Source organism: Crocodylus porosus, unplaced genomic scaffold (assembly GCF_001723895.1).
Source record: "Crocodylus porosus isolate Cpor-Errol unplaced genomic scaffold, CroPor_comp1, whole genome shotgun sequence".
NCBI classification, from domain to species: Eukaryota; Metazoa; Chordata; order Crocodylia; family Crocodylidae; genus Crocodylus; species Crocodylus porosus.
In genome coordinates this window covers 202,127,618-202,140,074 of record NW_017728886.1, presented here as the reverse complement: position 1 = coordinate 202,140,074, position 12,457 = coordinate 202,127,618, and the positions used below count along the sequence as shown (strand labels likewise).

Sequence of the window (12,457 nt, the reverse complement as noted above, 5' to 3'; positions counted from 1 at the left end):
AAATGAAGCCACTTTGAGAATTCCAGTCAGCTTGGATATGACTAAGCTCTGATTTCTGCATTTGTTAGAACATGCTGCAGCAGGGACAACAAGCCAAACTGTGTGGGTGTTTCACAGAGTATCTGCCTTTCTTGGGACTGGAAGTGCTTGCTGACAACCTGCCTCATCTCTAATCACTGGCTGCTTTCCTGCCCGGGGCCAGGTCACTTTGGGGAGTTTTCAAGCATCTACTTTAGTGCCCTTTTCTAAAATGTTAACCTATACCATATGTTTTTGGTACTCAGTCATAGAACAATCTTTCAGTGCCTTCAGCAACTGCCTTGGTTGCAAGCTACTGCCTTCTGGTGACTGGCTAGAAGGCACACATGTCTTCTGGGCCAGGGGTGTCAAAGATATGGTTTGCAGGGCTTGGAGAACTCCTGGAATTCAAAGCTGGGGCAAGCAGGGACAGATCCTGCCACCAGATCCTGGGATAGGGGCCCAATTAGAGATACAATTGGACCACAGCATAGTAAAAAAAGAATGGCTGTGTTAATCTCCATGGTTCCCTGAATACAGTGGCAGTTACAGTGACTGCCACTCACTCCATCATCAGATTTGGGTCTGGATCCAGCCTGGGAGGATCCCTGTGGTCCAGATGTGGCCTGGGGTGGGGACAGTGGGTTTTTAAGCCAACCATTACAATTTGTAATTATGAAGTCTAGATGGCCAAGGTAGATTGTGACCTCCTAAGCGCAGCAGGATGGGTTCAAGAACCTTATATGTGAAGTGTGTAGATAACCAGGATCAAGTTAGGGCTACTTCTGAAGTTTTGTAGTTTGTCATTGTTACCCCAAGAGGTGCTCTGGTGAACAGAGCATCTCAGCTCCCTTGTTGTGTCCCCCTAACAAATTTGTAGGCAGCCATAAAATCACCTCTCAGCCTTCTGTTGCAGAGGCTGAAGAGGTCCAAGTCCCTCAGTCTCTCTTCATAGGACTTGTTGTGTTGCCTCTCTTATCATCTGCATCCAAAATTCTTCAGAAAAATTAAAGAAATGCAGAACTATGGACAAAATGTAACCAATTGCAAGAAAAAGATCATATTTCTCCCTTATTTATATCCTTGATGCCCAGTCATGTACAGTAAGAAGTGATAACTGCAGCTGGATACAGGAAAATAGGATGATGGGCAGAAATTGGCCCAAGATCTAAAACTGTATCACCCCATCTTTATAAGTAAATATGTCACTTGTAGCAACCAAAGTAACATTTCACTATATCTTTTGGCTAAGTAGTGTGTCATTATAATTTCTGGTTAGTATAATATATTTATGACTTACTAGGAATTCATCCATTGCTCTGGGTAGAAAGCATGTTTGTCCTGGGCTTTGTGGAGAAAGCAGAATGTCATCACTTTTGCCCTTTGATCCATATATCACAAGGGTTCTTTTCCATTCCTGTGATTCTGGGGAATCCCCAGCAGTTTTAACCTGCAGTCTCCACTGCTGTCCTAAATAGAAGTAAAAATATCACCACATTTTAAACACTTGGAGAAAATGAAGACAGTGTTCAAGATCACTATTACAAAGTATTTAAATATTGACACACATTTACAGGCTGCTTTACGAAGACAAACATCCTCTGCCTCAATGAGATTACAATCTAAACAGGATGTGATATGGACAAGAGTAGGGAGGTAGGTCTACAAGGGAATAATAATAACAAAAAGGAGAGAAAAATCCTTGGCTAACTGGTCACATTAATGATGTATAATAAATTGGTTGCTACAAACAATTGATTTATTTAATTTTTTATGAATTGTATACATTTATATATTTAACACAAAAATTACAGAAGGAGGATTGAATATTTAAAGTACAAATTTAAAGTACATTTTAGAGTATTTAATTTAAATTTTAAAGTACATTTTAGAGAACTATATACAACAGCCCACAGCTGGTTGAATAGTAAAAATTAAGCCGTGTTTCTCAAAGATGTATCTGAAAAATGTCGTGCTCAATTTGCTCTGTTTTAAGGGATCAGATTAGTAGAAGCACAGCCCAAAGATTTGAGCATTTGGATGGCTGACATGCTCATAATAATGTTTACAAAGCCTGTAAATGGAATGAATTCTAGCAGAAAAGACCCTGGGAAGGGATTTCAAAAGTTATTCATTATTCTGTTTAAGAAGTTATAGAAAACCAGTCAGGAAAAAGAAAGAATGTCATGTGACTTAGTGGATGTTATAGTCTTAACTGGCTGAATAGAACTTACCCTGAAATTTAAAATTAAAAAGTCCTTTGCGCATAACGGGCATGTCCAGATGAGTGCACATGTGCACTTTGTGGCACCTCAAAGGCAAAATGCATATGGCACATGTCAAAAGGTTCTCCACGTTTTTTAGACCTCCTGATTTTTAGATACCTGGTATCTAAAAAAAAATGCTCCAAAATAAAGCAGAGTGGTGCATGTGCCTGCACTGTGTGATGCTCAAAACTGGAGCCTGGCCAGCCCGAGCCGTGCTCCAGCTGTCAGCCAGACTCCATGCACCTTGGAATTGCTGCCAATGCAGACCTGGGAGGCTCCCAGGACCACAGGTAAGGCTGCTGGGGCCAGCCCAGGTGCTGGCCCCAGCTTCCCATACCCAACCCAGGGCAATCTGGCATGCACCAAAGCATGCATACATGACCATTCCCTGGAGATAAGTAGCAGTGGCACAACCACGTGCCACTGCAATTTGTCCCCAGGGAATCTCACGTATGCGCTCATTTGGACGTGCCAAATATATCCGGTGTTCAAAAAAACTTAACAAAGCTTTGAAATTAAGAATCTATGTTTAGATTGTGACCTAAATATCTATAGTTTTGCATTAGCTAGTGGATTTGATATAAACAAAACCCCTTTCATGGACATGGGGGGCACATAGACATGTGCAATTATTGCACCTGATTAAACTCCAACACAGTTCATACTGGAGTTTATTGCTGCTGGGGGCCACATCTATATGTGTGCCCAGGACAGCAGCACATTGAGCCAGGGCAGAGCTCTTACCTGGCTCAACATACTACAGAGGGGCTGGCTGGAGCATGAGAGTGCTTCAATGAGGGGCTAGCCAGCAGGTAGCCCCCACACTGAACCACCCTCATTCCCCAGCCCGCCTTATCTGTATATACATGTGCGCTGTGATGGAGTAAATAACTCTGCTGTAGGGTAGTACTTGTGTCTGGCATTACTACCCTATGGCAGAGTTAATTAGTTTCCTCTGTCTGTTAATTAGTCCTAATAGCACTACACATGTAGACAATTACTTTTACTGCAGAACTAATTAGGCAACTCCACAGTAAATGTCTCATGTAGATGTGCCCAGGTATGGCTTCAAGGTTGCTGTTTATTTCCATGAGCTATATTTGGGGTGCTAGACTCACTTACACATTGTATGTACTATTTGCCTGTTTGTATGCCACATTGTATTTTTTCCTCTTTCTACCTCCCTTCCCCCCCACCCCCATCTGTTTGTTTTAGTTTATTCAGTTTGTGTTATTTGCTTGACTATTTTCTTTTTTGTTTTATTCTGCCTTGTGAGGAAAAAAAGGAGACCAGGGAAATGGGGACTGAGACCACGCCAGGAGAAAGGCGCTTCCAGAGTAGATGTTCATTGAAGTTGGGAGGTGGCCACGTGGCAGGGGCGGGTGTGGCATGCAGAAAAAACAAGAGAAGAGGGTGATCTGAAAGAAGAGGAGCCATGGAGCAGAGACTGGGATGGAGGTGTCTCAGGGGTCGGCTCCAGCTGGGAGAGAGGGACTCAACTGAAGGGGACAGCCAGGAACCCTTGAAGAAGTGAGAATTAATGCATCTAGAGGAGGGGATAGATACAGTAGAAACCGCAAAAAAGAGAGGGAAAAAATAAAAGGGGGACAGCGGAATCCCACTGGGGTTAATTAAGATCAGGTTCATTTTTTTTCTGTTTTGTTTCCCTGGTCCCATTTGGGATCTAGATTTGGACTAACTGTACTATGGGAGCCAAAAAAAAAAAGTAAAGAGGAGAAAAGAAGCAAGAGACTGAAGGAAGTTTCTTTGTCGTTTAATAAAAGAAAAGTATAAACAGTTCATATGTCTGACTTTACATAATTATATGCATGTTGTTTTATGTTAAATGAATATAACAAAGTATCCTGAAAACTAGATACATAAAAGAAAAAGAAAACCTTGGATTTTCTTGGGGGTAAAGAGTCTGGGGGTTGTCTGGAAGAACTGGAAGCAAGATATCAATCAAAAAAAAGAAAAACTTTCTATCTATATTTCCAGAGTCATTCTGCATTAATAACACCTCCCGACTGATAACATCAAATTAGATCAAGACGTGGCAGGTGACAGTCAGATTTAAGATGTGGAAGTGCTCAAGTCAGGCTATTCGAGAGGTAAGATCAAAAACCAAACTCTCGAGTGAAAGCAAAAACCCCCACATGCCTATTCTGATTTTCATCTCAGAAAAGGTTTTCTATATCACATCTAATTGTTCTATGGCTTTTCCTAGCTCAGATAAAGAAGAGCATTCAAATATGTACCTCTTAGTTTGCTAAGTAACAAGCTAGCTGAAAGATTTCTTCCACATGAACTCAGTGGAAACTATCTAAGTCTCATGCTTTACTCTAAGTGCCCTAGGTTAGGCTGAGTAACCAGAACCAGGGAGGGAGCAACACATAGGCTGCCTGAACTAGCTGAGGCCAGAAAGTTGGAGGCACTCCTGCACACCTCCAAGCAGGCTGCTGGAGACTGCTCAGCCCAGTTGAGCAGCTGGCAGAGAGGCCTGAGAGTTTAGCACAACAGTTTGTTTAGCACAACAAGTAGGATTTTTAAATCCATCTACAGCCTCAGTTCTTTTTTTAACAGAATCGTTAGCATCTTTGAAAATTGAGGGCATTAGGCTTTTCACTCTAAACAGATTTGAAAATTTTGGCTTTTTTCCCTCATATACACAGCTACTAAAAGGATGCATTTTAATTTGTGCCTTTTTGATTCTATTTATGTTAAGTTATAAGCTATGACTCTTTATTTTGAACATTAGTGTTTGGGATGTTTTCATGAATCGGGGGAACAGAAGGGAGAAGGCTATTTTACAGAGTACCAAAATTCTCAGTTTTTTCTAAAAGATAAAAATCCATATAACTAAGGTTTTTGTGTTTGTGTTAACCCGACAATGCTGTGCAAGCATAGACCTTTTGTTGACCTTAAGAAATGAAGCAGAATCAACCTTGATATCTTCCCAGCACACACTTAAAGCAGTTTGATACATGGAAGAGATTTAAGAAGAAGCAGGGGGGAAAATAAATCAAAGTTTTAGTGGCATGCATAAAGAAAACTTGTAAGTTCTAAAGTGTTTTAAACAAACACTGTATTTTAAGATTGAAAATGGGAAAGTAAAAAAAAAAGAAAGTTAAATCTATTACTACTATTATACGAGTCATTTAGGTCAGTGGTAGCTTTTTGCAGATATGCCTCTGATTTTCCCTACAACGGTATTTTTTCTTAGGAATGACAATAGCATTACACTTTACAAGATGCTGTAGCTGTTTAAATTACTTTACAGTGATCGTAGCAATTTGACTGACTCCTGACTTGCTTGCTTTCCTTGTTGTGGTAGCTTCCTGTAACATATGCCAGCCTGCATGCTTCACTTCTGCACTACAATCTGCATTTACCAAACATTATGGCTGTGCAAAGCTTCAGTTGCTGATTCGATTCAGCAGAGATTCAGCCCAATTAGGTGACCAAATCTCTAAATCCAAATCAAATCAGGAGTCTCTTTAAACTCCCCGAATCGAATCAGAACCTTCCAAATCGATTAGGAGAGATTTGGAAAGATTTGACAATTCAGTTATACACACAGCTTTAAATATTTTTTTTACATACCTCAAGGTACCAGGTGGCTCGTGAATACTGGCATGCTGGGGTGGATGGAGCATCGCACAGGGGTGCAGGGATGGGGGGGTCTGAGCGGGGAGAGGGCAGCGTGCTCAGCAGCAGACCCAGAAGTGGACCAGAAGCACTTCCGGTCCACTTCCGGGTCTGCCAGGAAGCACCGTGGGGGGCCCCCTGCATCCCCTGGCTTGGCAACTGGTGCCTCCTGGGTCTGGGGAAGCACCTGGGGTCCCCACATGGCCAGTCATAAGCCAAGGGGACACAGGGGGGCCCCCTGTGCACTTGGCAGCGGACCTGGAAGTGGACGGGAAGTACTTGTGGTCCACTTCCAGGTTTGCTTTCAAGCACACAGGGGACACCCCGCGCTCCTGTGGGATGCTCCATCCACCCCATCTTCGCAGCGTTCACGAGCTGCACCTACTACCTTGAGGTATGTAGAAGAACAAAACAAAGCTGTGTCTATGGCCAAATTGCTGATTCTCCAAATCAATATCGAATCTTCAGATTTGGCCAAACTGAATTGGGGACAGTGATCCAAATCAACAAATCTAATCACTGTCCCCAGTTTGGGCTGAATCCGAATCCAAATTGAATATAGCCCGTTTCACACATCCCTATCAAACATGCATTGCTGGGCCAATAATAATAATTTACAGCTGGACCAATAATATTCAGCCAGGAGTTTGGGGAGGATCTGTAATCATCTTTACCAGGGCAGAAGAAATCTCAGAAATCTATAATTAGAGGAATTTCTAGGGAGAGCTTTCTTCTGTGTTTTCTATTCACTTTGTTTTTGTATATTTATGTTTCTACTATTCTTGCATGACACAAGAAGATCCAAGCTAAAAATAACTGTTAAGTGAGCTGTTTTACTGTCGTTGTGCCGTATTTTATGCAACACCCACAAACCTCTGCAATACCCCAGAGCATTTCATGAACCACACTGCAGGAATCTGGCTCCTGTTAATTGACTGCAGAATTAAACAGCCTTGTGGCATTCTTGCCTCTTGCCTGTCACTTGAGAGAAAACACCTTACTGTGCACTGTTTCAAGACTCTACCTATCCCGAGGGCAAAAGGTGAGAGGAGAAATAAGGAAATAGTAAGTCATCCCTGCAATATAAAGCAGTTTGACAGGGTGGCGAAGAGTTTGGTTTTCTCTTGAAATAACTTTATTTGAGCTCTGAAAGCAATTATTCATCTTCTTTGCCAGAGTAATATACTGGGTTGGAGCCCTTCTGTCTTGCACCAAGTGCAAAAGGTGGGGTCAAAAGGGCAAGGACAAACTTGCTGCTGTGCTTGATTTGATAGAGTTTCACCACAATTTGCAAATGGTCCCCAGCGTGTTTGCTCTAAGTCTACTGCTTGTGGCCAGAGCTATTGCCATAAGTAGCTTGTAGAGAAAAAAAAAGTGTAACAACCTGCATGCTGGGTACTGGAAGTAATCCTCCATTTCTAGACAGCAGAATGCCAGCCTAGCTCATGAAATTGGCTTAACAAAATGATGGCCAGTTTCAAATACCCCTAGTGGGGTGAAGATAAGGGGGAAGATAGGGACTGAACAATATTAACCATATCCAGCTAAAATGTGATTGTTTGAGGGTGGCTTACTATATCTGAAGTGTTTTGATGCGCGACCTTTGTTTTCAAACTTAGACCTCAGCACAATGATTCCCGCCTTTGTGACCTCCGGGCAAAGCTGGATTACTACAGTGTACTTTTTTGATGGCTTCCCTCGAAAACTACTTACAGATTGTAGCTACTGAAGTCTGTGACAGCACAAGTGCCCAAGGGCCTTTGCATTAAAAAAAAAATCAGTAATACCAGTGTACTGCCATCTCTACCAGCTGTCTGATATTTAGCATGTGCATGTACTACAAGAACTCTTAAACACAATCTGTGAAAGCACTGCTCGTTACAAGATATGAGGCACCATACCAGTAGCAGTCGGCACTGTTGGAACCTCCAGGAGATGACTTCTCTACTGAGGATCAGGCATTTTCTCTAGGTTATTTTGTAATAAACCTAGGTACTGTACATTGGTGAATTCCTGCAGGTTTGATTTAAAAAATCCCTTGGCAGCCTGTGATTTTGAACGTTTCGCAAGCCTCAGTCTTCCCTGGCATTATTCTACAGATACATAGGGCAACTGGTAAGACGAGACAGACTGAAGTGTCACCAGTGTTCACATATCATAGAGTTCTTTGTGTCCTTCACATCAATGGAAGAATACCATCTCCTACTCTTACCTCTCCATGCTTAGCTGAAGATAGTACCTGAATGTAGAGAAAAATGCTAAGAATGAATACAAGCAAGACCAAGGTGGTGCTGATAGGCCAGGTAAAGCTTTCTGAAGAATGTGCATTCTTCAAATGTACATTTACTATTGAAAGCATATGCTCTCCGACTGGTAAACTAGCGTGCAGCTTTTGAGGGTCTTTTGGACTCCTCCATGTTTGTGGAGGTTCAACACCCCACTACTTTATTTAATTTTCCTGAAGAGTGTGCCTCATGCTGTCCGGCATGAATAGAGTCCTGATGACTCGTGCATGTGTGCTTATTTATTGCAAGACATGATTATATCTAAAAATGATGCCATACAGCCCAGAAAACCCCCCTGGAATGGACTATTTTTGTATCAATTTACTTTGGAACAGAAATTGCCACAAGCACTGTGATGCTCTCTTCTTAATTGGATACTTATTAAATACAGAGTTCAATTCAGGGTCTCTGTTATGATAATTAGAACTCTTGATGGGAGTGGTCCTACTCTCCTCTCCCTCTATGAGAGTTCTATTTTTCGTGGAACACAGTCTTTCAGCCAGACTTTGAATGCAAGAGACTTCACTGGAGATGGAGTCAGAAATTACCTGGGCAGATCCAGTATACGCACTCACACACAAATATAAATCAAAACACAAATATGCTACCCAGTCTATTTATCTTTAAATCTGGTTAGAAATCAAAGACAGAGACTGTCAGCCATGTCTGAAGAGCATCAGATCATGCTATGCAAAACACACTTTGCCCTCACATTCCCACTCTGCACACACCAAATACCAAAAGAGATGTCTTGTTGATAACTTCTGGCATGTGCCCAGGGCAAGCTTAACATTTATCTAACAGTGAACGCATGACATTTTTAGCATTGTATAAATAGATGAACATGTTTTCACAGCAGCATGCCCTGGTACAGTCCACTGTTGTGTAGATACAGCCCATTGCTGTTGTTTGAGGTTTTCCACTACAGCAGTGGGGCCAGGTTTGTAGCTAGACACGTAAACAGATAGAAAGAGTATGTTGTTTTCATTAAGGCAGCCAGTTTTATTCAACTGAACAAAGATATTGCATTTAGCTGTGCTAATCAATTTTATAGCTTAAGTCTGCATTATTTCTAGATACTCTGAGGATACCATCCTGAACTCTGGCCTGAAACTGCTTTGTTTGTCACTCCACCATACATTTTTCAATTTACTGATGCTTGTTGGGGGAACTGTCCTTATGTAGTAAATGACGGTGACATGGGGATAATAAATTCTTGAATTTGTTCTCAGAGGACTTTCTGACTGATTTCAAGACAAAATAATGGAAATGGGAAGAAAACTAGAAGTTTGTACAAATTTTCTTTTTTCACTCAATTCATTTAAATGATTTGACAAGTCGCTTTTGTAGACCATTATCGACCAGTTTTTGACCACTTCCTTTAATATTTGATATTTTGTATGAATGAGGAAACTTATTACTTCATATTGTTTTTAAATTCAACTCTTAATGTCAACATTATGGCAAGAAAATATAAAAGGTTTCTCACCTCTCGTGACTGCCTTCTGTAAATTACCATTTTCTGAAAAATGAAGAGAGAATTAAAGTTTTATCTGAAAAAGCTCTATCAGCAAACAAATATGTCTAAGTTATAATCATACTCGCAAGGAGTTTACAGGCATAACTAGTCATTTGATATCAATACATTATTATAATGCAAATTATCTGTAACTGAATACCTACTTTTGGCAATTAGCTCTCTCTCAATCTTCCCATCATCTTGGTACTCATCTAGCCATCTTTGTTAAAAAAAGAGGGTGGGGAAGGAGAGATAGTAGTTAGGATGGTAGCTAGCAATTGGATTTATTACAATGAATCTCAGAATTACTGCCACTCCCCTCAGTGTCTTAATGCCTCTCTTGTCCATCTAAGACTTGTAAGCATTTCCTGGAGCAAATTCTCCTCTGGTGAAAATTAGCATTGCTCTGCTTACTTTTTTGGTGCTAATTTACACCACAGATTATGTAGCCCAATATATTTCTACAAGACACTGGGAATACTTATGGGAGTTAATGTTCTACTGGGTAGTTAGTATTTACAGGATCAAGCCCTTAAGTTGTTACTTCTTTGGGACAAGGATCTGGTATTTTATTGATCTGTGTTGTCCCTGCACCTTATATATATTCTGTGTAGCTTACATTGTTTCTTTTCTAGATGAACACTATGAATGTTAATTTCATACCAATTTTTCCCTTCATTGTATGATATGGAATTTAAAGGGACTTAACCTCAGTTTTGACACACAACAAAAATACATCCTTACTGACTCCCCTTCCTGATATTACAATTGCTGATGGCCTTTAAGTAGCTCTTTTATTTTTTCAAACGTGGTAGTCAGTATAACCTTCCATACATAGGCACACTATGTGAATAAATCTCTGGTATGTGGAAGAAAGACTAGGCTCCATTATGTTTAAATTATTGTTGCAATAAATAGCTTGATTAACCTTTGTGAAATCTCTCCCGATCCTCCTCCAGGGAATCAAAAGATCACTAACCATTTTTTAAAAACAGAAGGGAAACTTTAGTTCCTTGGCAGTCCTCACACTGCAGGCAGAGTGATAGAGCCCCTCCTGTTCTCCTTATAATGTCTCTAACCTTTCTTCCTAGTGCTTAATAACTTATTTTTGACAAGACAGTTTTATAGCAAGCCCACTATCCAAGCTAAGTATCCCTCCCTTAGGAGAAATCTCATAAAACCTCACTGAAATTACAGAAACAATTGTCTCATTTGTCTACTCTACCAATAACCTTCTTTAATGTAATCCAAGCTAATTAAACACTTCAATAGACAAAAAACCACTGATAACAACAATAATAGTTTTGAGGGAAGTAAACAGTTCTGAGCCAACCATTTTCAAGGCTTTTGCATTTTTTTTAACTGTGGGGAACATACCTTTAAAAGACAGGCATAAATGTTTTTATTGAATTTCTAAAAGATCCTCATGACTGAGGCTTCTCCAAAATTACAGAGTAGAGATGAAGAACCAGTTTGTAACCATAAAGTTAGTTCTGAATGAATTCCAAGATCTTATATCCATTTTAATACAGTGCATAATTCATTTGATAAGTTCCTCCAATGTATCTCTCTATACCAATATAAGGTGTGGCCATATATGCATTTTATTCCTGTCTAATATTTATGATGGAGGGACCTGCTTTAACATAGAGGATGCCCAAGGCTCCGGTTGCTGCCTAAGGTAGCAAAATATTTGAAGCAGTAGAAAATTTAGTGACTGTGACTAGGAGCTGAGAGAGTTGGATATTTTCCAATATTGCCTACAGCAGCAAAATTCTAGAGCTACTGAGACAGAGAAATAGATATTTGCTAAGTGAAAGGAAATGCTTTAGTTATCCTCTAGATAGCTTGCTATCTAGAGATTAAGGTCTCTTCAAAGATTTCTAATATGTTAGGTTCACTTGAATGATCTGTAGTGACTGGGAATACAAAACGGTCTGGCCTAAATCCCTAATATATGTAATACATGTTATGGCATAGGGAATTGAAACACTATTTAAGAGGTATGATGAGCCTCTAGAAGAGATTAGTGCACCTTTCCGGCTTCACATGACTTGGCCTCTGAACTTCTTCACCTTATCCCATACACTCACACACTGATCCTGCAAGCCATTGCTCCATGGCTTGGAGGAATAAATTCTATTTCCTTCTTACCCCTACACTATTTTGCAATATTTCCTCAAGATGTTAGCAGTGTAACAATTCTGGTTTCCCTTGAATGGCATACCTATTACAGGGAAAGACCACCTCTTGCTCTTCATCCTCTTCTTCATATTTGATGACAACTTTATCCAGGAACCATCCATTGCCTGTGATAAAATGACAACAAGTTTGAGGGGGGTTGTTTGTTGTTCCAAACAACACCACCACCACCACCAACAATAATAATACAAGATGTACATGCTGGGTCTCAAAATGTGATACTGTTATTCTTCCCTATAGACAAAAGGCCATTTAGATTTCAGCAAACTTTTCTTCATTTGAAGATAAGTGTAAACTAGCACCAGCACACTGCCAAAAGCCACCACTTTGATTGTTTGTTCTCAGAAGACATGGTCAGAGTTGTGGGGGAAAGGGAAGCCAGTCCAATGGTCAAAGCCAGAAGCCAAGGCACACAGTGAACTTTCCAATCCAAAGAGACAAAAACAAGAGATAGAAACCAGGATGGCAGGCATTAGTCTGAATGCTATCTAGGACTTGGGGAGCCTGAGGCAGATGGT

At 40.5% G+C, this 12,457-nt stretch overlaps 1 protein-coding gene across 1 annotated transcript in view; it reads right to left on the bottom strand.

Moving 5' to 3' along the window:
* RP1 (RP1, axonemal microtubule associated) overlaps positions 1 to 12,457 on the bottom strand; it is a 328,710-nt gene that overhangs the window by 122,879 nt on the left and 193,374 nt on the right. Inside the window, exons 29-32 of the mRNA XM_019542502.1 lie at positions 11,965 to 12,046; positions 9,902 to 9,957; positions 9,708 to 9,740; positions 1,319 to 1,488 (exon numbers count right to left, since the gene is read on the bottom strand). Coding sequence (XP_019398047.1) covers positions 1,319 to 1,488; positions 9,708 to 9,740; positions 9,902 to 9,957; positions 11,965 to 12,046 — 341 coding nt within the window. The remainder of the gene's footprint in view (positions 1 to 1,318; positions 1,489 to 9,707; positions 9,741 to 9,901; positions 9,958 to 11,964; positions 12,047 to 12,457) is intronic.